The 27,901-nt window shown below is 36.5% G+C and overlaps 1 protein-coding gene across 8 annotated transcripts; it reads left to right on the top strand.

Annotated features, from left to right (window-relative positions):
- Positions 1–26,893, top strand: LOC113093577 (plasma membrane calcium-transporting ATPase 3-like). Of its 8 annotated transcripts, none has more exons than XM_026259266.1 (23): positions 1–572; positions 2,576–3,130; positions 7,023–7,220; positions 7,689–7,946; positions 8,562–8,687; positions 12,823–12,951; positions 13,223–13,288; positions 13,483–13,521; positions 13,990–14,154; positions 14,399–14,613; positions 14,774–15,016; positions 15,140–15,381; positions 16,156–16,390; positions 16,578–16,757; positions 17,356–17,443; positions 17,654–17,760; positions 18,174–18,365; positions 19,349–19,562; positions 19,719–19,930; positions 20,611–20,718; positions 20,828–21,010; positions 22,500–22,586; positions 25,890–26,288. In XM_026259266.1, exons 2-23 carry the CDS (start codon positions 2,923–2,925, stop codon positions 26,286–26,288), a joined length of 3,894 nt encoding a protein of 1,297 aa, XP_026115051.1. In that variant the 5' UTR covers positions 1–572; positions 2,576–2,922. The 8 variants fall into 8 exon arrangements, with proteins under 8 accessions (XP_026115051.1, XP_026115058.1, XP_026115053.1 ...); XM_026259273.1 differs by having other exon boundaries at positions 22,500–22,653; positions 25,890–26,049; XM_026259268.1 differs by lacking the exon at positions 13,223–13,288 and having other exon boundaries at positions 2–572; positions 25,890–26,893.
- The last annotated feature ends 1,008 nt before the right edge of the window (positions 26,894–27,901 follow it).

Below are 27,901 nucleotides of genomic sequence, written 5' to 3'. Positions count from 1 at the left end.
AGGGAAGGAATGGAGAGAGAGGGAGGGAAGCGAGAGACCTGGAGCTCGAGGGTTGTTCATTCGCCCCTCCCCCACGTCGCGTCCTCCAGCGCTCGGATGCTGCTGCTGCTGCTGCCATCCCATCACCGAGAGATGCGCGTCAAACAGGCATCATCGGCATGTAGACCCACATCTCTCCTTCACATATCACTCTATCAATCAGCGCCAAAAATAACAGCAACGATGTGACCAAAACGACCCTCCTTTACGTCCCCTACAGCACAACACGCCGTTTTTAACCGAATAATTAATGCGGACATGGTACAATCTGATCTGCATCATTCAGGTTTTCTTCCGCATAAGATGAAGCGCTCACCACCGTCTGCTGTCTCCTGCACCCTTCATTTGATTTTTATTCTTCACCGTTGTGCATCATCTGTATTTGGAATAGCGTAAAGGTCAAATGATGTTACTTTGATTTTTGTGATCTCAATGATGGGCACGATTTGAGGCTAAATCACTGGATATCATCCCGTTTTTCCTGTCTTTTTTTCCGACTCAACGTCAAATGTCCTTGGAACATGGCCTGCCCGGTGAGTGAATATATTTATTCACAGATACATGTTCACAAGTGACTTGTGGTGTCAGCAGGGTATGTTTTGTGTTGGGTTTGTTTATTTGTTGCAGTCGTGTCTGCTAATGTATAATTAAAGTGCATTTTTATTATGATTACAGTATGTAAGTATTACATGGAAATTTACAGTATGCCCAGCACGTTTCTGCTGATATATTTCTCCAGTATAAGTTTTATGCCATGATGGTTGGCTATTCATGATTGTTCAACAATTGTTTTTATAATGTCTTCAAATAAAAGAGTAGCTAATGCAGGATAAATAATCATACAGTAATATATCTATAACATTTAACATATATAATACAAATAAATGATCCAGTGTTTTAATCATACATTAGATAATATTTTAACATTTATAAAAAAAATATGAATCTTCATTATTGTTCCATAAACGTAATTAAGAGCGGTATGTCTATTAAAGCCTGTATGCATGAAACAAATTAGTAGTTTTTGATAGACTAAAAAGCAGGTGATGGATTGATGTAACCTTGCTGTCTGGTTAGTTTGTGCAGCCTTTCATTTTAATCCCCGCCAAATGTTTTTAATATTCATTTGTTTTACCTTTACCCTCGCAATGGTTGATCGTAAGACAAATGCTACAGTTATTATTATTATTATTTTTTATAAACTGAAAATGGACCAAGGTGAACATCTGATTCCTGAAGGTTACCAGGAAAGGGCATCATCGTCTATAAAGCGCATGTTGGTTGAGGAATCTTCTGGCCAGTTTTAATATTAGATGAGGAGGCGCGGGCACAGATTATAGGTTTAAATGTTCAGTAACCTAAAGTTGGTGTCACAGCAGGGAAATGGAGGCGCAGAGCTCAAGCGGATTGTAATGTCATCCAAAATTGCAGGCCTGATGGCTGGTAGTGCTGCCTTCGGAAATCTGTTCTGCAGTGGGATTGGGCAAGTGTTTATGTGCGCATGCGCAGGCGTCTCGTACTGAGTGAAGGCAGATTTTGCGTCGAGAGGCGGCACAAGGTACACGGGTTGGGGAGAGGCGCACATAAATCACTTTTATCAAGAGACAGTATTTCTAAAGGCTTTTAGATAAGAGGTGATTGTCCTCGGTTTCCCTCTGATATTATGCAAACAATCCATTGCAATAGGTGTATATATGATGAACGCTTGGGTACTTGTTTCCCTCTAACTTCCTGCACCTGTGACACCTCGTTGAGCTAAATGCCACCTTCACATTTCACATAATTGTTTCGTCGACTTTTGAGCGTTTCAGTTAGGCTAAAAAATGAACAGATACGTTAATAACGAAGCATAAATAAATAGAGTAGTTGTCACAAACAGCTAGCTATTAACTGTAAGTGAACGCAAAATAAAATAATAATAGCCTAAATAAAAGAACACTAACACGCATTTAACTAAATGACTAAGAGTCTAATATATCATGAAAGCAGATGTTAGATGAAAAGTTGTACCCAGGACATTGGTGTTCTTGTCATAAATGTCGGGGCAAGTTGTCAAGTAATTTATATGCTGGAATTTTACATAATTCCTTCTCATCATTCAGCTTCCGGCAAACCAAAATAATGATTTGATGTATTTGTTTTGATTTCTGCTGTTTCGTAATTGTTTTGCTGTTTAAATGGTTGGTAAACCATTAAACATTTTTTTGTCATATTTCAAAACAAAATTCTTATAAATTGTTGTTTAGTGTTCATAATGTGTTATTTTTTATATTGATCAATAGCTAAAAAATGTGTTATAGTTTTATAATGCATTTCAAATCTTCTCTAATCATTATCTATCTATTTTTGTTTTGTGATAGGAAAGTGTTTTTATTTTTATTTATGTATCATTTTTATGGAAAAAAGTCATTGATGCATCTAATTTGTCTCAAGGTTTTAGGGTGGTAATTTGATCACTTGTTTTTCAGAGCTGTTTGTTTTTTGGTTTAATCAAGTTGATTAATTTTAAAACGAATCTTCCTTTTTTGTTCCTCAGGTTTCTTACGGATGTCACTAGATCCTCTTTATTGTTTAATAATCAGTAACACTTCCTTTGGTCTTCATAGAGATGGATTGGCACAATGGCTACCACTTTATTTGCTGACTTTTTCTTTATGGGGGGATATTTTAGGGGAACCCCAGCTACCATACCATAGAATAGAAAGCCCCAAAGAATCTCACAATTCATGTCTCAGTATGGAGAACTATATAGAGAACATCTTAGAAATAGGTGAGGAGGAATATAAATAGGACAAAAGAGATCACACATTGTCCCAGGTACTCATCTTTTAGCTCATAGCATCTGCTAAAAAGCTTCCAGTCGTCCATAACCAACACACCATCATGGGAGAACTGGGCAATAGCACAATAGACTTCCACCCTAAGAAGCCGGGGATGGACAAAGGAGGTCATGAGGGAGATTTCGGGGTGACCGTTGAGGAGTTATGCTTGCTGATGGAGCTCAGGGGACCTGAAGCCCTGCAGAAGATCCAGGAGAACTACACAGACACAGAAACCCTCTGTCATAGACTCAAGACTTCACCTGCAGATGGTGAGTAGCACTATTTTAGATATGTGGCCATATCACTTGCTAATTGCATAAGCTCACACATGCATCCTAAAGCATACAGATATTTTCAGCTATTAAAGAAGTTGTTCAGCTATTATAAAAATGTTGTGGTTATTTGCTCACTCTCAAGTCGTTCAAAACTGTATGATTTTATTTCTTCCGTGGAACATAAATGTTTGGAAGCTTCAGTCACCATTCATTTTTATTGCATGGGAAATGGCAACCAGTTCAGTTCTTCAAAACTGTTCCTTGAGAATGGGTAAATGATGACACAATTCAATTTTGAGTGAACCAGTCCTGTAAATCCAGTCTTCTTGGAAAGAATACCAAATGCCTGGAGCCTTTATCTGCCTTTGAAAGCAGACATCCCTGAAGAGCAGCTGGTGTTGAACTTAATTCTACATTTTCATAGTAAAAATGAAACACAAGCCCATGTAACCAGATAACAGCATCTCTCTGTAATTATGCTTTTAGATAAGTTTTTGAATCAAGAAATTTAAGTCAAATTTTTCAGAACATCTTCCTGTTTGTGGTTAAGCAACACAGTAGACTGTATTCATATTTAGGGGGAAATTCATGATTCTTTCAACACATTTTTACAATAGTGTCATCTTTTACAATAAATAGCTTTATAAAAAAAATTGTAAAAAAATGCAGATAAATTATTTTCAGTAACTAAAAAAATAAAGCTGAAATAAAGTTAAATACAGTTGCAATCAAAATGTTTCAACCCCCTTAACCTGCAAGACATTTTGCTGCATTTTATGAAATCAATTCAACAAAGCATCAGTAAAGTATTATAGAAAGTTTGTTAATACTTTTGAGTGATTCTGAGAATGGAACATTGATGAATCATGATAAAATTCAAATTGGCTCTAAACATTCATGTTCAAAATTATTCAGCCCCCTTTGTACAGACTCTTTTATTCTTTAAAATAACAAATAAATGCTGTCTGTAAGTGTTTAGAAGCTCTATACTACAGTCTTGGCCCATTCTTCGCCTGAAAAAGCTTCCAGATCACTGATAATCTTTGGTTTTCACATAGCCACCGCTTTCTTAAAATTCAGCCAGATATTTGCAATGAGAATTAAGCCTGGAGACTAAACAGGTCACCCAAGAACATCCTATGAATGATCCCTGAACCAAGCAGTAGTAGATTTGGATGTGTACTTTGGGATGACTGTCCTGCAGGAAAGTCCATTGATCATCAGCTTCAGTCTTTGCACCAAAAGCCATCACAATTCTTGTCAAAATGGCCTGATACTTCAAAGAATCCATGATGTCCTTCATAAAGTAATGATTTCCACTTCCTTCTACAGTTAAGAATCCCATAACATGACTGATCCACCTCCGAGTTTGAGGATGGAGATGGTGTTCTTCTGCTTATGAGCTTTGCCTTTTTTGCAGCAGACATTCCGCTGATCCATGGGTCCAAAAAGTTCCAGTTCAGTCACATCATAAAACATTCCTCCAGAGCTTCACAGGTCTACACAAATGAATTTTATCAAGTTCAAGTTGGCCTTTTGTTCTTCTTGATCAAGTGTGGTATTCTACAAGATGTCTCAACATGTAGGCCATACTTGTCTAGAGTTCTTCTTACATGCTGCATTGAAATGGTTTTCCTCCTTTCATCGGGTCATCTTGCAAGTCTTTGACTGTACATTGCAGGTTTTTCTAAGTTGCTCTGATTAAACATTTTATGATATTGTGCTTTTTCTTCAACACCCTCAAAGGTTTTCTGGTAAAACACACTTTAAGCTAAGAAACAAGGCTGAGAGCTGTGTCTATAGGAACTTTCAATGTCTTGGAAATCTTCATATAGCCTTAGCCTTTCTAAAGTACTACAATATTTATCCTCTTTAGCTTTTGTGAGATCTCTGTTGACAGTTTTGCTACTCAACTTCAACACATGCATGGGCTAACTGTATGTGTAACAGCTCAAGCTAATTCTGTTTTTAATAGAGTTTCTAAAAGCTTAATTGTGTTTTGAGACTGTTTTATTCCCCACCATGCAAATAAGTGATTAAAAACAGCAATGTTGAATAGGGGTTGAATAATTATGACACAGCAATATTATTAAAAAAATATTTTAACTCAAAAATATTACATTATATATTGACAATATCATTTTTAATATGCCAGTGAACCATTATTGATACAATTTTTATTTTATCCTGGATCTTCAGAAAAGCTTGTATTTGTAAATTACTGCAGTCTCTGAGGGGTTGAGTAATTTTGATCGCAACTGTATTAGAGGTAAACCTAAAGTGAAAATTAGAAATGTTGCTTTGGCAACTAATTGAAATAAGTTTAAGTAATAAAATTACTAAAACTGATATGAAAATGAATAAAAACTACATAGGAGAACACAAAATAATAAAATGACAATCACATAAAACTTCTAAAAATAAATCTAATCTAAAAAATAAAAGCTAATTAAAAAAAATGAGGGGTGGAACAAAATAGGGCAATATATAATTTGTCTTTCTTCAAATCGATGGGAATCGATACGCTGCTGCCAAATATCGATAATTAATAAAATAAGGTGCTCTAAATAGATTTCCCTGCTCCCCGCGTCACTACTTCATGGCTCCTCGAGTTGGCCCTCAACATATGAATGAGGGAAATGTGAACATAAGGTAACTAGCCTAAGAAAAAGAGGATTTTAGCTGGATGGCGGACAGCTGCATAATACATCTAAATAGATAATATAAGATCCATCAGATAGGCTACTGTGTTTATCATTTTACTACATCCTACGATTACATACTTTGAATAATCAGAAACTGTTAACTAAATCAATGCACAGTATTTAGTTAGATAATATTTTAAGTATCATATATAATGTAATAATTATTTTGCTACAAATGTTTTATTGCAGTAGCTGTTCTGGGTAGATGCTCCTACTTTGCGCTCTGATAATCACATTGATTCACATCTAGTTCTGACCTCTTGCTTTCAGACCAAGTCATGCGGTCTGCCTGCATCGCTATTTGGCAGCCACGTTAAGGTTACTTTAAGTTTATTGTAAAGCTCTTTCTCCTCCTTTAATGCTGCTCTTTGAAAAACCTCTCTTCACAAACCATGACAGGGATACAAAAAGAGAAGCTTAGGGGCACGGAGAGATGAAAGGGTAGAAGAAAGGGCTGGATGTGCTGCAAATGGCTTTCAAATCTGGTAGTCCATGGAAAGAGGATTGCATTGGCGTATCTTAGTTGTCTTAGTTTTCTTGCACATATTGTGCTGAACAGAGACTGAATGAATAAATTAGGGCAATTGGAATGAGTTGGGGAAATGATTACAACCTACAACCCTTTGGAGTAACTCAATTAGGTTTAAGAGTGAGTGAAAGGGAAGCTCTGATGGGAGATGAGAGGTTACCAGGGGAAGCAGGTGATGATTGGCAGGGTGAGGATGCAGAGAGCTTGACAGTCTGTTTGGGTCTTGCTGCCAAAAATCACACCCTGTGGTGCATCCGAAACACACTGACTTAACCATCTGTGCCCTGTGTTCTCTTGTTATGTCCTCTCCCCTCCCTTCCTGCCACCCTAAGAGGTCAGGGATTGGTGCTAAAAGAATTGAGTGATGACTAACGATCATCCAGGAAGTTCTCAAAACCATCTGCATAGAGAAAAACCCATTAATAAACAAATTAAGAGTTTTTAAGCACCATAGCTGATTTACACCAGTATACATGTTCTTGGACTGAATGTTTCAGGCATTACGCGTTGACAGTTTCGTGTGGTTATTTTACTGTATATTTTATGAACTGACATTAGTATTATATATTTATATATGCCAACCTCACAGAATTTCTGTTAGTACGATTTGATCCGTAACAATGACTTTTACCACCATATTTTCCTCCAAAAGGATTATCGGACAATCCTGCGGACTTGGAGAAACGTCGGCAAGTGTTTGGAATGAACTTCATCCCTCCTAAGAAGCCCAAGACCTTCCTTCAGCTCGTGTGGGAGGCTCTACAGGATGTCACCCTCATAATCCTGGAAATAGCGGCCATTATTTCCCTCGGGCTGTCCTTTTACCAGCCGCCAGGAGGAGAAATTGAAGGTGATTTGGTTTCTCAGTGAAAAAAAAAAAAAAAAAAGTACATATGTTCACAAATGCAAACATAACCCGACCACAAAAAGGATTTCTGGCCTTTCATCAGAAGCTCAATGGAAACGTGATTTGCTTCATATCGTAGCCCAAATAAAGTGTCAATAATTTAACAGTCTGGTGACCTTTATTCTGCTAATATTAACACTACTTTATATCAAGACATGTTTCAGATTTGCATCCCGAAAATGATCTTGTGTGTATTGTATTGCTAGTTTGAAACCTTTTGAATGCATTTTTAAAGTAACCCTGAGTGTAAGTAACAGTATAGTTGCATGGACCGCTAAGAAAGCAAAGGATAGAAGGAATGGAGTGAGAAATGGAAGGATAGATAGAAGAATATAAAGTATTACAAGTTGACACTGAAACTCACTGTCCTCCCACACAGTATTACCTTTCCATCTCTTTCTTTCTCTCCAGCGTGTGGTAATGTGAGTTCAGGTGCGGAGGACGAGGGAGAGGCAGAGGCGGGCTGGATCGAGGGTGCAGCTATCCTGCTCTCGGTGATGTGTGTGGTGCTGGTGACAGCGTTTAATGACTGGAGCAAAGAGAAGCAGTTCCGTGGCCTGCAGAGCCGTATCGAGCAGGAGCAACGCTTCGCTGTGGTGCGGAACGGCACGGTCATTCAGATCCCCGTGGCTGAGATGGTGGTGGGGGATATTGCCCAGATCAAATATGGTCAGTAGAGTTCTGAATTGGCTTCAAAACCCATCTTTTATGAAAGCATTTTACATTATAAATGAACGCATTATAAATTTTGGTGGTGTAAGCCCCACATGCGAGTTATTATTAAAAACTTTAAAATCTCTCGTAGTCTTTGCATTGTAAAAAGTCTACTGTTAAGCCGCTTTGATTCTCACTAAATTTATTTAAATTCTTTATGAATTCATAATTTATGAAGCAAATGTAAACAGTGTTGAGTATAATTTATTTGTTATAATTATAATATTATGTAATTATAGATATTTTTAACATATATAATTTATATGCACACACACATATATATATATATAATGCATTCAAATAGTGTAAAATATGTAAATAATATGATTTATAAGCAATTTATATTATTAGGAATATACTAAATAATTAAAATAATACCAAATTGTATTATTTTTTTTTATAGTTTTTCTATAGACAACATATTGGTACTAAGCCAAGCCAGAACACATAAATCATAATTAAAATAATTTCTGTATAATATTATTATTAATTTAAATTTTGGTCATTAAAGGAAGTAGTACTCAAAGGCTGGTAAGACTGATCTGTTGCTGTCACTCTGGGGTCTCCTAGGCGACCTCCTGCCTGCGGATGGTGTTCTCATCCAAGGGAACGACCTTAAGATCGATGAAAGCTCCCTCACTGGAGAGTCTGATCACGTACGCAAATCCATCGACAAGGATCCCATGCTGCTGTCAGGTAGGGAGTAAAGGTTATATAAGTGAACATATGTTTGTATGTTTGCGTAGGATTGTGTGGACTGGGTCGACCATATGGCCATAGGTAGTGATGAATGTTTCTGTGTGTTTTTACGTATAATTTTGATTATTCAGAGCCATACACAGAACCATATGCATACTGAAAGATATTCACCATTTGTCTAAGAATTTATATGGTGATGTCAAATGTGTAGTGTACTGTAAGTCTTCTCAGAATTACCAGTATCAATTAATTTAGGCTGACATTATCGCAATCCATCTGAATTGAACTAATTCAATCAGCATTCAATTGAACCAAAGTATTCTATCAATACTTTAACCCTCAGTGCTTGGGCTAAATCTCATTGACTGATTTAATAAGAGACCCTGAGGTCTGATAAACAGGTTAATCAGCTCCCTCCCTCATTCACCTCATCTTAGTTTCCTGGAGAAATGCTCGGATTTGTTTTTAGGCCGTCCCGAGACCTGTTCTGTCACTTCTTTCTAATGATCACAGTTAATTTAATATAATTATAATATAAATAATTGAATCACAATTTTATATATATATATATATATATGAGTGGCTTAATTTCCTTGACACGTCTGTGTGTGGTGGATCTTGATGTCTTGACCCCAGCCTCACTTCATTCCTTGTGAAATTCACTCAAATTCTTGAATCGATTTTGCTTGACAGTCCTCAAAAGGCTGCGGTTCGGTTGTTGTGCATGTTTTTCTTTCACACTTTTTCCTTCCACTCAACCTTCTGTTAAAATGCTTGGATACAGCACTCTGTGAACAGGCAGCTTCTTTGGCAATGAAGGTTTGTGTTTTACCTTCGTTGTGAAGTGTGTCAATGATTGTCTTCCCCATGAATGTGTAGCCTAGTTAACCAAACTGAGAGACCATTTTGAAGGCTCAGGAAACCAGGTGTTTTGAGTTGATTAGCTGATTGGCATGTCACCACATTCTAATTTGTTCAGATAGTGAATTGGTGGGTTTTTGTTAAATGTGAGCAAAAATCATCACAATTAAAGGAACCAAAGACTTAAACTACTTCAGTCTGTGTCCACTGAATTTTTTTAATACACGAGTTTCACAATTCGAGCTGAATTAATGAAATTAACTTTTCCACGATATTCTAATTTATTGAGATGCACCTGTATATACAGTACACACACATACATGTATAATTCATTCAAACAGTGAAAAATATGTAAATAATATTATTTACATTAATTATTAGGAAGATATTAAATAATTTAATATCAAATTGTATATATATTTTTTATGTTACAAAGACAAATCATTGGTATCAAGCCAAGCCACAACACATAAATTATAATTTAAATTATTTCTGACCATTATCGCCCAGTCCCCTGGTTTGTGTACAGTTCTCCCCCAAACAGTGTAATATTGCATATAATTTTCATGCATCAGGGTGCCGCCATCAATATGCGGAGTGTTTAAATATCTTTTGAATGAATTTCTCAGATTCGCTCTTTGTAAAGGAAAATCAGCTATTTATCACTGAGCTCAGTGAAATCTGACTGGGTTTTTTTTTTTTAATGGAATTGAGCTACTTTTAAACTGTTGCCATGGCTTTTTGATTTTTCCTCCTGGGTTAAATGTTTAAAATGTTGCATAAATTACATTTGACTGAAATGCTTGTATTGAAACATTGGATTCTACCTATGATAAAACTGTGCTAGATATTAAGTTTTGTGAAGGAGGGCCACTGGTAGAAATCTCTTTAGCTGTGTTTATGATCAATATGCACAACAGTGACTGTAAAAATGGTATGGAAATTACATATTTTGAGTTTTGATATTTGGGATATGGTCACTGTACTAATTTGGGCACTACTTTAACCACCAACCAACTACATTTTGTTAGGTTATAGGCCAAAGGGGTTTTTCATGGATGTTGGACCATAATTACGAATAAGGAGTAAGATGATTTGACCTTTTGTACAAAGGTCTCTTAATGATAAATTTTTATTTGATTAATAACCTACATTATAGCTGTTCTTTGTTTTAACCGTTTTCAATACACTTTCATGTTAATTTTTGGGTTTAAATTCTAAAAACTGTTTATTATTTATGATCTCATGTGATATATGATGGTAGATTAAAGTATAGTTGTACTGGATCAGTTCCAGCCTGTGCAGTCAGTTCTTGAGGTTATTGTGGAGGTAGATGGTCTGAGGGAGAACTTGTTTTGAAGGCAGAAGGTTCTTATTTTAAAACTGCTTTGATTTATCAGGGTGAATTTTGGATAATCCAGTGAAACTCTTGGGCAGATCTTGCATAAGATCTCCATGTTGTTTCAATACGGATCTCTTGCTACCGTACATGTTTCTGAACTTTAAGATGACTAGCTTCCATGAAAATGTTTTTTTTTTTTTTTGTCGTTCATCAGCTTATTAATCAAGGGGTGCATATTACTTTCTCAGTCATTATAGGAGAGGCATCTCATCTCAACATGTATGTTTGAAGGCTTCTGTTGCAAAGAAGGAAATGCGTGCTGTACAACATAATTGTCTTAATCAGTAATTTTTTCTTAAGTTTAAAAATATCTTCTTTCATTGGCAATAGACATAAACCTCACTAAATTCACTACCTCACTAAATGGGGTAGGAAAAATGAACTTAATTCAAAATCCAGTATTTTAAAACATGTTATTGTAACAAAATTGCTTTTCAAGTACATTTATGTGCATTTTATTTATGTACTTTTGTTGTTGTTGCTAAAAAAATAATACAAAAACTGCTAAAGAAAGCAAGAATTAATGTGCAATGAATCAGGGAACAAAGAAACAATCTGGTTCAGTTTAATTGTATTACACGCTATAAGGAAAGGCCATGGGAGAGACTTCAGCTTTAATTCTGATCCTTTGTTTAGACAAGTGCAGGGGCTAGTGTGAGCACAACAAATAACAACAATACATGAGGCTATCAATTGGACAATGATGAAAAAACAGTATATTCTTATGTTTTCACTTACACTCACGTTAAGATTACAAAAGTTTTTTAATAAGAATTTTTATGAACGCTTTAATTATGAATGCTGAAATTATATTTTCCTAATTCATTCATAATTAAAGCGTAAGTTATATCTGAATATATGTCAGAGTTCGGAGAGGGTTCGCGAATCATTTGAATCAGATCGGGAGTTCGGAGCGGGATCGCGAATCATTTGAGTCAGTTTGGGGATCGCGAATCATTTGAATCAGTTCGGGAGTTCGTAGCGGGATCGCGAATCATTTGAGTCAGTTATGGGGATCGCGAATCATTTGAGTCAGTTTGGGAGTTCGGAGCGGGTTCGCGAATCATTTGAGTCAGTTTGAGGATCGCAAATCATTTGAATCAGTTCGGGAGTTCGGAGCGGGTTCGCGAATCATTTGAGTCAGTTTGGGGATGGCATATCATTTGAATCAGTTCAGGAGTTCGGAGCGGCTTCGCGGATCACTTGAATCAATTCGAGAGTTCGTAGCGGGTTTGCGAATCATTTGAATCAGTTCGGGAGTTCAAATCGGGTTCGCGAATCATTTGAGTGAGTTTGGGGATCGCAAACATTTGAATCAGTTCGGAAGTTCAGAATCAGAATCAGAATCAGAATGAGCTTTATTGCCAGGTATGTTTACACATACGAGGAATTTGTTTTCGTGACAGAAGCTCTGCAGTACAACAGAATGACAGCGACAGAACATAAAACACATAATAAAAGAATAAAAAATACAAATAAGTAGATAGTTCAGAGCGGGATCACGAATCACGAAAGATTCGCGCTCGTAAATTTTCAAATTGGCCATAACCTTTAATTCATTGCTGCCAACTGGGGTGGCAGCAGGGGTGGCAAGGCTTTCTTTTAGGGTGGCATATGCCACCCCGGTAGATCCGCCCCTGCTCACAATACATGTTTAAATTAATAACTTACTGAAGTCCTTTAGTCAGTAGCATTTTGAGTCACAAGATGGCACGAATTAGCAATTTGAGTTTGGATTAGCATAAAAAGTGAGACACTGCTGAGTAATACGAAAGACATAAAAGTATGTAATAACAGATTTTTGAAGAGCTGTAAAGACATTGTTGAAAATATTTACTGTAAAAAATCTCTCTGTTTCACGAAACTCAGGCACTCATGTAATGGAGGGCTCTGGGAAAATGTTGGTGACCGCTGTTGGTGTCAACTCTCAAACGGGCATCATCTTCACCCTCCTGGGGGCTGGAGAGGTGGAGGAAGAGAAGAAAGACTGCAAGAAAGGTTGGCATCTGACTGTTCTTTAAACTATTTTAAAAAATGGTTAAAACTGAGCATTAATAAACATTCATTCATGCTTGAATACCCGTATAGAATTATCCAGATAAAAAATTGGCTGGGTCAATTCTATTTAGTGCATCAAAATGCTCAGAAATGTTGCACAGTCATTTGAGTTGATTTTTCATTGCTTTTGTTCAGCATTTAGGTTTTATTTTATGTCTTTACATACCACCTCCATTTTTGTCCTGTCCTCTGTTTCCAACAATTCTATCAGAGGTCAATAGTAATTCATCCACGCTGTTCTCCAGTGTTGAAGCCAAAGAACACAACATCATAAATGGTAGGTGACATTCACAATAGAGAGATGACTCATAAACAGACATCCTCGTTTTAACTCTCCATATCTGTCAAATATTATTCCTCCATGTTTCATGTTTTCTTTCTCATGCACTTTGTTCTCTCATGTCAGCTACATTGACCTCAAGCAGCAGAAATGAGATTTGTTTTGTTTAAATGTCTGTATTAACTTTACAGGGAAACAAGACGGCACCCTGGAGAACAATCAAAATAAAGGTGACTTTCAGGACTGATTTAGAATTGATTTATCACTTTTAAGAGGCATGTTCAGATAGATTTATGGTGAGATAAAAGCTAATTTGCACAGTAAATGCATACTGCCTACTATTTTGTCTAAACATTTATGTGAAATAATGTAACAATGTGCATTTCATATTGTAGTCTGCTACAGTCACATTGAACTCATAACTTTGTGTGTAGTGAGTACCATACTGCTATCATGGCATACAAATAATAATAATTGTTATTAACAGAGAAATAAAAAATATTATAGATATTATCTAAAATATATCTATATAAAAGATATTATATTGAATTACATTTTGTAAAATGTCTCTTGTCAGTCAGATCAAATAATGATCTACATACTGCAAACCGCAAAAAATGTGTAGTTTGTTATTGTAAACTTTTAAACAATTGCCTATCATTCTACTTGCTTGATTACTTTGTCTCCATCCACTATAGCTAAGAAACAGGATGAGGCTGTTGCCATGGAGATGCAGCCTCTGAAGAGTGCAGAAGGTGGGGAAGTGGAGGAAAAAGAAAAGAAAAAAGCTAGTGTGACCAAGAAGGAGAAATCAGTTCTTCAGGGCAAACTCACCAAGCTGGCAGTGCAAATCGGGAAAGCAGGTGGGGAAGTCTAATGTTAGGCCAAGTTCTTCTGATTGTATTGGCTTTATAAAGTCAAGTTTTTTTAAAGTTTGGGGTCAGTTATACATATATCAACCCCCATAAACCTTTGGACGTTAGTATATATTTTGTTTAGTTATAAAAAAAAAATGTGTGGATGATATTTCAAATTGTGGGCCTCTTTTATTGAGGAGAGCTGTGTTCTAAGTTTTTTCAGCAATCAAAGATGTATGATATATTCCAGGTCTGGTGATGTCCGCCATTACTGTGATTATCCTGATGCTGTACTTCGTGATCGAAACGTTTGTCATACAGGGACGGGTCTGGTTGACAGAATGCACACCTATTTATGTGCAGTACTTTGTCAAATTCTTCATCATCGGAGTTACAGTTCTGGTGGTGGCTGTGCCAGAGGGTTTGCCACTGGCTGTCACTATATCATTGGCCTACTCCGTAAAGGTGAGATAGAAATTAATAATTAGTAGTTTCAAAAAAGTTATGTTGAAGATTCCATCTGTTTTTGTGAAGTGTCCATCATGGAAGTGTTATTTACAAACACACATTCATACTGGCAAGTGCCACTAACATTTTAACACTTCCCATCAATGCCTTTCCACAGAAAATGATGAAGGACAATAACCTGGTGCGTCATTTGGATGCATGTGAGACTATGGGCAATGCCACTGCTATTTGCTCAGATAAAACGGGGACCCTCACCACTAACCGGATGACAGTAGTGCAGATTTATGTAGCGGACCAGCACTTCCGCGACCTCCCAAGACCAGACCAGATTAGCCCAAAGACATTGGAGCTCATCACCAGTGCTATTGCTGTGAATTGCGCCTACACCTCGAAAATAATGGTGAGAGGCTTTTAGTAATGCAGGAAACCACGAGAGGCCATGCATTACAGTCACTACACTTATGACCATCATTACATCATTTAATTTACTGTGTCTTCCACTCTCTTCACCTCTTCCTCCCAGGCTGCAGATAAGGAAGGTGGGCTGCCCAAACAAGTGGGTAATAAGACAGAATGTGCTCTGCTGGGCCTCGTGCTGGGCCTGAAGCAGGACTACCAAGCTGTGAGGGAGCAGATCCCAGAAGAGAAGCTCTATAAAGTCTACACCTTTAATTCTGTCAGAAAATCCATGAGCACCGTCATTCAGATGCCTGACGGAAGCTTCCGCTTATACAGCAAAGGAGCCTCTGAGATCCTGCTCAGAAAGTAAATCTTGTCTTTGTATATGTGGTGATTATTTTTTTAAATCGCAATAGTAATGTGTGATGTTAAGATGATATATAACATTATCTGTTGAACTGAAAAAAAATTATATGAAAAAACAGTTACACTTTATTTATGATTTATATACACTAACATTCAAAATTTTGTTTGGGATAACTAACATTTCTTTTTGAAAATAAATGCCGTTTTATTTGGTTTATCGAAAAATCCTGAAAAGATAGCAGTTTTCAGCTTCAATAATAATAGTAATGACTGCTGAAAATTCAGCTTTTCTATTATAGGAATAAACTAAAATATATTAAAATAGAAAACAGTTATTTAGATTATAAAAATAATTCATAGTAATTTGTTTGATCAAATAAATGCAGCTTTGGTGAACAAGAATTTTTCAAAAGCAAACACTTAAATGATAGTTTATTTTATTTATACTACATATTATAAGATTTGTTACTATTTGATAATCAACATTTTGCAAAGGTTTAAGCGTATTATTTTACTGGCCAAAATGTTAAAACTAAGGACTACTACTTTCTTCGAGGCCTTGATAAATATTTCATTCATATATATTTTAACCATACACTGCTGGAAGAACGAAGAATGGAGAGTAAGAGTGTTCTGAGGTTTTCTGAAAATTATTTGTCTAAAAAGTGTTAACAGGAATCGCACCTGTTTCTAACTGGCTTCTGGGTAAATATTGAAAAGTGCAGTCTTTGTCCAGAAATTATAATTTTTTTAACTGTTCTGCCTTCATCTCAGGTGCTCTTTCATCTTGGGCCGTGATGATGAGACTCGTGCTTTTAAGCCACGGGACAAAGAAGAAATTGTGAAGAAAGTAATTGAACCGATGGCATGCGATGGCCTTCGTACGATATGCATCGCTTACCGGGAGCTCCCAGCTGACCCCATGCCAGATTGGGACAATGAGACAGACATTGTCTCCAACCTTACTTGCATCACCATGGTCGGCATTGAAGACCCTGTTCGACCTGAGGTATACTGACCAGTTTACTGTCTTGGATATATGTGTTCTCTTAGTTTTTAATGTATCTCTCCTATTTACCGCACATACCCTTTAACCTCTAAATCTCATTAATCATAAGAAGACTTAAAATGCTCTATATGTGGCACAATTATTGTATTGATATCTGTTCTTATTTGTTGATTATAATTCCAATCAGGTTCCAGAAGCAATCAGGAAGTGTCAACGAGCAGGCATCACTGTGCGTATGGTGACAGGTGACAACATAAACACTGCACGTGCCATTGCTGCCAAATGTGGCATCATCCATCCAGGCGACGACTTCCTGTGTATTGACGGGAAGGACTTCAACAGGCGAATCAGAAATGAGAAAGGAGAGGTATACTTCCATGTTTTGTAGTTATGTTCGGAGCATATGCAGGAACTATTTCTATATAAATCTTCATTTCTTTATTGCCAAATCTTCATTGCCAAGTTTCAATATAAAAAAATGTGCAAAAACAGTGCATTTTAAAAAGATTAAATGCTATAAAATTTCTAGATGAGTGATGATATATGGAGTTACATATACAATATTGCTGTTCAAAAGTTTTTTTCTTTTTTTTCAAAGATTTCATTCAGCAAGGATACATTAAATTGATCAAAAGTGACAGTAAAGACAATGTTTTTAAATATAAAGATATCATGTATAAAGTCAATGTTGTTTTTATTGGAACTTTCTATTCATCATCCTGATTTGTTTTTTCAGTACTGAAAAAAGTATCACAATTTCCACAAATATAATAAGCAATTTTTTTTAATTTATTAAAATAGAATAAATAATATTTAAATAATAACAATATTTCACAATATTGATTTTACTGTATTTTTGATCATGTGAATTAATCCTGGGTGAGCAGGGGTTTTTTTTATTTATAAAAAAAAAATTATAATGTTGGTGTAGAGATGTTTATTTTTCTTTTCAACTTTTTTTGCAGATTGAGCAAGAGCGCATTGACAAAGTTTGGCCCAAGCTCAGAGTTCTTGCTCGTTCTTCCCCTACAGACAAACACACACTAGTCAAGGGTGAGTCTCTCTCTCAGCTGAGTTCATATCTTTTTCCTATGGGGATGATCACCTTTCCATTATGTCCTTCAGCAGAAATAACAAGCTGATGTCGAAGATAATTTTTTTTCCTGCATTTTGGACTATTTTACATTACAAATCTTTTGGTTTCAAATCGATTATTAGGATTTTTTTATTTTATTTGTTATTTTCTGTATGTCTTGTGTTCAGGTATCATAGACAGCACCACTCTAGAACAAAGGCAGGTGGTTGCAGTCACCGGTGACGGCACAAATGACGGACCTGCTCTGAAGAAAGCTGATGTGGGATTTGCAATGGTGAGAAGAGCCATAAACTAAACATGTAAACGATTGCCATCTATTTTTAAGGTTCTGTTACACATAGTGCAATGATAAACTCAACTGAATTGGAATATGAGACATTCAGTGCACATGAATGTTGCTTTTACACTAGAGCTTTTGGTTAGGCTCAGGTTCGACTGACAGTAAAGTTTGTTTCTTTGATAAGTATGAAAGCGATCTTCCAAACCATCCTTCAAGTTCATTTGAAAAGTTCATATGAAAAGCAGAAGTTGAATCTAATAAAAAAGCAGTGTATAACTGCTAGAATACACAAGTGTGAAAGCAAAATTTTAATTGTCACTTTGTAAATTCAATATTAAGTTGAAACACACCAGATTTAAAGATGTGTGAATGTTCAAAAATAGTAATCAATTTCTCTGTCTGATTAGGGCATTGCTGGTACAGATGTGGCCAAGGAGGCCTCTGACATAATCCTGACAGACGATAACTTCTCCAGTATAGTAAAGGCTGTGATGTGGGGACGGAATGTGTATGACAGCATCTCCAAATTCTTACAGTTTCAGCTCACAGTGAATGTGGTGGCTGTCATAGTAGCCTTCACTGGGGCCTGCATCACGCAGGTGCATGCATATACTTATATATGACTGCTTACTTCCATTCAAAAGATTGGGGTCAGTAAGATGTTCCAAAAAATGTATTTGCTTCCGATAAATACTGTTCTTTTGAACTTTCGAATCATTAAAGAATCCTGGAAAAATATATAAAGCAGCACAATCGTTTTCAAGATTGATGATGATTAAAATTGTTTCTTGAACACCAAATCAGTATATTAAAATTATTTGTGAAGGGTTTATTATCATTTATTATGTGAACCCTAAAGAGCCTTTTATATTGAGGGCTCCAAACTCTGAAACCTGTTGCCAAATTTGTTTAAGGCAATACTTGAAATAAAGTATCGAAGGCAAAGCGGTGGTTTAAAATAAACCAGAATTGCACGCATATTTAAATGTAAGAATTTTTGTATATGTAAGTGTAATGTAATGTAAAGATTTTTTTTCCTTATGTGTATAATTCAGGGAGGTATTTGAATGTCTGTAAGGGACATATTGTGGTAGTTTTATTCTTTGTTTCTATTTTACTTTTTTTTAGAAAAGCCTTTTCTAGGGACCTGAGATGCAAATTAGCTTATGCTTTATGCTATACTCTCTATGTGCAATACATATTTTCCAGTTTTGACTGGGATAATGCTTCTTTTGTACTGTTCCTATACAAATAAACTTATAAATAAAATGTAAAAAGAAAAAGACTGGAGTAATGATGCTAAAAATTCAGCTTTTCCATCATAGGAATTAATTACATTTTAAAATATATTGAAATAACAGCTATTTTAACAAACATATATTTTATACAATATTACTCTTTTTACTCTATTTATAATCACATAGATTCAGCCTTGGTCATCTCAAAAGTTTTCATTCAAAGACATTTTACCAACTGAAACATTTGAATGGTAGTGTATATATGCACAAGTATAACCTGACATTTAATCTGTGGTTTAGTTATTTATTTATTTATTTATTTTGGTCTGTTTTGGTGTATGTAGGATTCGCCCCTTAAGGCCGTGCAGATGCTGTGGGTCAATCTGATCATGGACACGTTTGCTTCTCTGGCTCTTGCCACCGAGCCGCCCAATGAAGCGTTGCTCCTGAGGAAACCCTACGGCCGAAACAATCCCCTTATATCCAGAACCATGATGAAGAACATCCTTGGACATGCAGTGTACCAGCTCATCATCATCTTCACCCTGCTCTTCGTAGGTATGGTACATTGCACACTGGTTCTGTCAAAGGGTTTGATAGGTACCAAACCCTCAACTCTTTCTTCTGACGACTGCAAGGTTGCACAATTAATGTGTGTCAAATCTTTTATCAGTCAATATTACAGTTGGGGTTTTTTCTTTTTTTTTTTCTCAGGTGAGAAGATATTTGACATAGATAGTGGACGTAATGCTCCACTTCACTCTCCTCCCTCCGAGCATTACACCATCATCTTTAACACCTTTGTCCTCATGCAACTCTTCAATGAAATCAATGCCCGTAAGATCCATGGAGAGAGGAACGTGTTCGATGGAATCTTCTCAAACCCCATCTTCTGTTCAATTGTGCTGGGGACCTTCGCAATACAGGTCAACGGATATCTCTAGATATTTAAGTCTAGGTTCTTTGATTTCCATTTCTACATGTTAAATGGTCTTTATAAACAAATGCCATCTATACATATGCAACCGTTAAAATGTTTGGGCCTTTTAATGATTATGAAAGAAGTTTCTTATGCTCACCAAGGCTGCATTTATTTGACTGAAAATACAGTAAAAACAGTAATATTTTGAAGTATTATTACGGTCTAAAATAAGTGTTGTAATGTACTTTAAAATGCAATTTTTCCCATGATGGTAAAACTACATTTTCAGCATCATTACTGCAGTTCTCCAGCTGAATTTAAATGAGTGTGTTATGCTATAATTCATCTGAAATCATTCGAAAGATCATGGGTTTAATTATTTCTTATCATTTCTATTTCTATTATCATTATTATTATTATTATTATTATTATTAACTAAAATATAAAAAGATGCTTTTGTAATATGTACATGCCATTTTCATGTCCTCACATGAATTAGAAAATAAACTGTATGGAATATCTGAACTTTAAAAAATGCATTTGTTACATGGCAAGGAACTGAAAAACTTGAAAAGAGATGGAAACCACATCTCAAATATATACTTTCCGTCATATATATTCTTACATTTTGATGCAATTGTGCTTCACACGTGGATGGAAGTAAACTGTGTTTATGCTTTGTAGATTGTGATTGTGCAGTTTGGTGGGAAACCCTTCAGCTGTTACCCCTTAAATGCGGAGCAGTGGCTTTGGTGCCTGTTTGTGGGAATGGGAGAGCTGGTCTGGGGACAGGTAAGTGCTGCAATCGACTGCTAACCTATTCTAAAAGCTCTCAAAAACAGAAAATGAGTTTCCAAAATAGCAGCTTTAATTGGACTTTATTGTATTGTTTTCTCTCTAGGTGATAGCATCAGTGCCAACACATCAGCTGAAGTGTCTGAAAGAAGCGGGCCATGGGCCGGCTCCAGACGAGATGATGGATGAGGATCTAGCTGAGGATGAGGATGAGATTGACTATGCCGAGAGAGAGCTGAGACGAGGACAGATCCTGTGGTTCAGAGGACTCAACCGAATTCAGACTCAGGTAACAGTCAGTCTCTGTCTAGTCCTGTTTGTTTTAACGTTGCTTTTGCGTTGTTTCTGATAGGGACAGCTGTTCCTGTGTAGACACATACTGCCTTAAAATATACCATATGCCTTTTGTGCCACATGCTCTAGTTAACTTTACTTTCCCCATAACTCAACATATTTTTCTTTCTTCACCAGCCTTTCTAAATTGATGAAATATTAATATTTAACAAGCTTTCTGTGTTGTAAATCTTAACTTATCTTTCTCCATCACTTCATCCTTTATTCTCTCTGCTGCTAAAATGAGTCCTTTTTGCTCTACTTCTGGCATCTCCATGTGTCGTCAACTATTATTGGCCTTTTTGAATTTTTCTTCAAGTATAGGCACTTTCGCACTAACTTTCTGAATCAACAAATTGCATTTTCACTATATCTCAAACTGTTTTGTATTAAAATTGTGGTGGAAATGCCATTTTAATTTTAAAAGAATAATCGTAATAAAATTTCATAGCAGTTTGTGTTCTAAATAGACACTTTTTACATTATTTGACAATTACAGCTTGATTGGAAAAGATTAAAACATAAGGTAAAAAATAAATCTCTTTTCTTCACACCACATCACGTCTCTTATTTCAAATAGTTAAAAGCATGCTTTTCACTATTGTATCCTTCTTTGTTGGTTGCAGTATTAATTTTGACTATAGTTTTAGTCATAGTCTTTTGACTTAAATGCCATTTAGTTTGTCATATTTTAGTCATCTAAATTGTTTGTTTAATTGACTAAATATCGTAACATTTTAGTCAACTAAATCTATAGAAGGAGATTTATTTAACTAAAATCTAATGCATTTAGTTAGTGTAATGCACTAATTAAGAATTTCTCTAAACTTTCCAAACTTATTACAGGAGAAAACATCAATTAATCTGTTAATATGAATTTTAAGGTTTGAACATGCAATATAGACATGTTTTTATCTTAAAATGAAAGAAAACTTTTCATAAAGAAACAAGAACATGGACCCTCCCTACCTTACAGGAGAGTTGTTCGGACTGGATCTCTCCCTAAAACATTTTGGTCTAGTTGTTATTAGTTGACGAAAATATCAGTATATGTATTGAATTAAATTATAATTATTTTCACTTTGTTTTGAATTGAATAGTTTTAAAAATGTAATAATTGATGATGTATTTTTATATTTTAAGATTGAAAGTTGGGCTCTTTCAAGGGTTAAACATAACAATTTATACATTTAAAAAACATTCCAATACAGTTTTAATGTGAGTTTCACATAGCGAAAAGAACATTTTAATCTATTAGATTTAATAACTTATAAAGTGCTCAAAGTTGATGAATCACCCTTAAATACTGGATGGTTGGCGTACACTTTGGCAAATTATGAAATGCTGCTTTTCCTGAAAGCCGCTCGAGTGATTATAGCCCCATCCCGTTCATTTCATGAAGCTCATTCGCCTGTCTGTGTGATGTCCTTCTCTCTCTCCTGCAGATGGAGGTAGTGAGTACCTTCAAGAGAAGTGGTTCGTTTCAGGGTGCAGTGAGACGCCGCTCTTCAGTGCTCAGCCAACTCCATGACGTAACCAATAATTCTACTCCCTCTCACGTAGTTCTCTCCACTGCCAATGCAACTGGTGCCCCCGGGAGTGAGTCCTTACATTCTGTTAACGGCACCTCGTAGAGCCCGTGCACTCAGATGGCTAGCATATACACCAACGCGCACACACGTGCATTGTTGCCTGCCTTCAAACGCGACTAGTCTGCTGAATGTTGAGTGTGTGTGCAAAGGAGAGAGAGCAGATTATTATAAGAGCATCTGCTTTATCTCTCTACATTTTTAGTTTGTTCTGCTTATGTTTATGGCCTTTTTCTTTCTTTCTTGCTACCTCATAACTTATTTCTTGCTCTTGCTGTTTAATTCTGGCTTGGTGCTGCCAATATGAAAGCTGGTGTTCTTTTTCTTGTTGCCTTTTTTTTTTGCTTCTCCCGTTGCTTGATTTGCCAATAATTCACCCTCAAATCAATGTTGCCATAAAGGGCTACCAGAATTTCACACGAAAGAGCCAAACATCAATTGAACTGAATTGAGAAACTGAAGTGGAGACGTTTCCTCTGTTTGACAACATTGGAACAATGAAAGCAAAAGGTTGACTGTTGTAAACCTGCGAGTATAAGCCCATGATGGTTTCTGCTGCCATTTTCATATTAGGGATATTAGCATTGATAATGCTAACATTTTTCTATCCCATTCAGGACAAAAAGCATACTTACAAAATGTGCTGTTTTTTGCTCTATGTGCACCTTGTTCAGTTTCTCGTTTCTCTTTTCACAGGTTTCATGTTATTAACTACCACGCTTGTCATCTAATGAAAATGTCCTGCTTATTGTTGCTGCTTGAGTTTCTACACATAAGAAAAACTTTCTTGCTCTCTGCTGCTATGATTTGTCACAAAACAGCTGTAGTTTTGGGGACTTTGTTTTTGGGTAGTTTTCTTGAAAGTCCTCTTCTCACAGACAGTTATTTGTTTATGAGGATTTAATGCACCAGATATAACATCAACATTGCCCTCCAGGTACCAGCGATCTTTTCTGTGGTCTAAAGAAACCAGCAGTGTCTTAATGTTTCCAAATCCCTTCAAAAAGAAAAAAAAAAAAGCATTAGTCCAGCTGGAATGGCCCCCAGTTTCATTATCATTTCCCTTTTAATGTTACTCTTCCGTTACTTTTATTTATGAACTTTTAAAAATTAATTATACTTTGTACTCCTTTTTCTTCCTTTTTTTAACATAGGTTTTTAGTGTCTTATCTTGTCCTGTCAGTCTTGTCCAGTATATTCTTTTTTTTCATCTTTGTCCTTGTTTCATCGTCTTGTAGCATTTTGTGCTGTGTTAAAGCCAACAGATAAGGGAAAAATCCAGCTACATTGACTATATTTTTTGGATTGCTATAGTTTCGCAAAATAATGTAGACATGCCTTGGTGATGCTGCACAAGAGGGCTGCTTCTCAAAAGCTTTTGTTGGGCCATCATGCCACAACAAAAGAACATGACTTTGTGCTGTAGGTTTAGACCTCCATCCTTCAAACGTCTGTCTTTCACCTCCCTTCATGAGGAGTTCTGATGTGATGTGTTTGGAACAACTATTCAAACACAATCTCTTTTCTGTTTTTCCATCCAGTGCCTGAATTACAAAAGACTAGCTGATTCCTCACTGCAGTTAAAACACAATGTGTTTTTTTTTCCCCTCTTTGATATCACAACCATTACAAATTCTGGGCCTTATACTCGAAAGTTTACAATGTCAGTGCTACGTAGCAAAGAAAACAGCTTGAAATTAAGCAGGAACCTCAAAACGAATGGCTCTCTGGAAAAACAAAGCCACAGAAGTGCTGTTGTGTCCATGTTGTGAAGTCCCCTCCCTCTGTCAGTCACATTGCTTTGTGGTCAGTCCCGAACGTGGTTTGGCTATGCATGTAGAATGCAGAGAGCGGGAAAAAAACTTAGATCCAATGAATGTTACGGTTGAACATGCATGGTCACACAAATGATTTTTCAAGAAGATGCATTTTCACCATGGCTGCTGTATAACCACACACGACAAGAACAAGGATGTCAGAACAAGTAACGGACCACTTTGATGAATGATTTTTTCTATTGAATGTGTACTTGCATGCCATGCATGAACAGGAAAAGGAAACTTGAATTATTGTGCATGGGTGCATGGGAGACAAGTCCCATTTAATGTGTTCATACTTTTGAGGGCATAGAGTGTTTGGGTTTTCTTTTTCTTTCCAAAAAACAAGGCAATCAATCTTCTAAATGTCCTCATATTAGATAATCTAATATAATCAAAGATACTTTGCTTTGTTTAATTTATTTTTTTCATTGATTTACTGAAAGTGAATCTGAAAAGGCTTTCAAATATACCCTATAAATGTAACAAATAGAAAACTGATGATGTCAGATCAATAAATAATGCTTACAGTAATCAAGACTGTTGAATCTGTATTACAGAATTTGTCGACACTAACAGTATGTGAATACGCATGTCTTTACTTCCTGTATGTTTTTGTGTTTGTGCGTTCTGTGCACAGCCGTGTAGTGTACTTCACTTTTTATGTGTTTTCTAAGTGTGTACTGTGTACACTGTGTGTATGTGTTTGTGTTTGTACCATGTTTTTATGGGTATGTGTTTACTGTTGTTTGTTTGCATGTTTTTTTTTGTTTTTGTTTTTTTAGAGTGTTCCATTAATTTGAATCACCTGGTATTGAACTGGCAACAGTGAAAAACTTTACAGACATGTCTTTTATAATTTTTTTACATTTTTTATATCTGTTAATTTTTTATGGTCACTAATTTGACATGTATTTCTGTTTATAAAACCTCAGAGGTCAAAAACAAAAAACTTTTGGATCATTATCAACAACAACAACAAAAAAAGCTTAAACTTATGTCTAATGTGTCATTCGTTAGAACCATGTATTAAATGGAAGGCAGACAGGGGGCTAAGGCTGCTTTGACAGATGATTTTCATGATATTTATGATATCCTTTCATCTTATTGGAAAATTGGTGTTTGCCGTCTTGTGTATTATCTTGAGATTTTCTTTTCTTCTTGTAATTACAACTTGGATTTAAATGATTATTTTTGGGCGTCATTCTATAGAGGCCTATAGAATGGCTGTGGAGTTTTCTTTCTTTTCAAAGGCCTACTGCACCGAAGGCCTTAATGGATGTGAAACTTTCAGCTCTCACAGGTCAGCTAGCTGAAAGCGCTCGAGTAGTGCAAATGGGGGGACTAAACTTCTCTCCACCTCTCTGTCCCTTTGATCCCTCCATCTTCTTCCCTTTGACATCTCCTACCCTGCACCCTTGACGTATAGATCCGGGTGGTGAAAGCTTTCCGTAGCTCCCTCTACGACGGCATCGAGCGGCCCGAGTCACGGAACTCCATTCACGACTTCCAGGCGGACCCGGAGTTCATCATCACAGACTCGGTCCACAGCATCCCCCTGATCGACGAGACGGATGTGGACGATGAATCGGAACACTCCAACCATAACCACGTGCGTGTGGCTCTTCGTCACCCCGGGCCTCACTCTCAGCCCCAGGAGCCCCAGAGGCCTCCGCGATCCCGCTACCCGCCCCGCCCGCTGAGGCAGCAGAGTCTGCCGGTCACCCTCAACTGCAACAACAACGCTGTCGAGAGCCGCGTCTACCTGGGCTCGAGTGTTTCTCCCTGCCCCGCGAGCCCTCTGCACAGCTTGGAGACGTGCCTCTGAAGGTCAGAGGTCAGCCAGTTGAGACTGCCAGCTAGACGGAGAAACGCTTGTTTCTGTACCTTAATCTTTGTTCCTATCACTATCACAGATTCACTGCTTCAAAATGTTCAGTGGTTCTTTACAGTATCTTGTGTGACCCAAAGACAAACCTGCTCCGCATGAAAGTGACCAATTATGTTCTCATACAGTATGTTGCACTTGAAAAAGTACCCAAAGTGATGAGATGGATCTACGTGTATGTAGGCGTGGACTCTGTCTAAAGATTAAAAAAAAAAAAAGTTTCTTTGGGGATTACTCCTTTTCAAGCCTTTTAGTTAATAACATTATTGTTCAAGTTATGATAGTGGTTATATTTCTGCTCAAACTACAGCAATCAATACTCCAGTAATTATACTCCAGTTATGATATTTCATCGTTTAGCTTTATATAACTGTGTATGTTTGTATGTATGGCACAAGTCTGTATGTATGTGTATTTGTTTGTTTGTTTGCTGTTGTTAAATTCCGTGTCTATGTTCTCATTGGTTCCACACGTGCCCCTCTCTCTGTTTTCTGTGTTAGAGTGTGATGTGTACGTTCAATTAAAATAAAATGAAATGAAAGAACAGACTATATATCAGCAGCATAAATAAAACAAAACCTAACCATTGGAGTAAAATACTTACAATACTTGCTGGAAATGACGGACGAAAGAGGCAACGGTCCAAGAGCATTGTCTCGACTTTGAGCTTATCACCTATTCCTGAAAACACGACATATTCCACTGTTCAAAAAGAAAGGAAAGACATTTTCAGGGTTTAGGAAATATCAGTTCCTTTTTTAGGATGTCTTATGGCAGTAAAACAGATCAGCAAGACGTAAAACTGTCAGAAAATAAATGCTTTAGAAAGCGCTTGTTGGGAAATATAAATTACTTTCCCAGCAGTCAGAACGGGTGTCTGTGTGCTTAAAATGGGTCTATTATAAAATGTTCAGATACATAGGCAAAGATTTTTGTTTCAGATCATGTGGAACTCTTTAATCTTTAAAAATTATTAGAACGTCTGCATGATTTACCATAAGTTTGTTTATGCCTCACACTGACTGCATTATTCCAGCTCTTTCTCGAGTCATACAGTAGTAGGCTACAGTGCACATAATCTGCCAGATTCTTGTCAAGCTTGAAGGTAAACTAACTTTTTTATTACTTCTCGGTTTAAAAAACAAGAATATTGTAAAAAGGTTAAAACTGGGCCGGTGGCACTTAAGAGGTTAAACGTTTACCAACAGTTTTAGTTTTTGTCTTCGTTCTACTTCTGTTTCGACATGAAACTTTTATAACAATGACTTTTATTTTGACATCAAACTCCGGAAGTTTACTCCGGAAGTCCTCGCTGAGTGGAAAGAGTTGAATCTCTCTCTGTGCATATGTTCAAAAGAAACCGGTTTATTTATTGTTCGTGAATTAGATTTGTTGTCTTTGTGAACATGAATGTACCGCTTATATTTCGAGTCAAGTGACAATTTTTACAATAAATTAATATACCTTTGTCTTTGTAAAGTAATCGCGCAGTCAATTTACATCTGCGCATTTTTCTCACTAAATAACGTGCAGAGGTCTACATGTCAAGTATT

The sequence above is a fragment of the Carassius auratus genome, unplaced genomic scaffold, assembly GCF_003368295.1.
Source record: "Carassius auratus strain Wakin unplaced genomic scaffold, ASM336829v1 scaf_tig00215076, whole genome shotgun sequence".
Lineage (NCBI taxonomy): Eukaryota > Metazoa > Chordata > Actinopteri > Cypriniformes > Cyprinidae > Carassius > Carassius auratus.
Note: the sequence above shows the minus strand (reverse complement) of the source record. Positions and strands in the feature narration are given on the sequence as shown.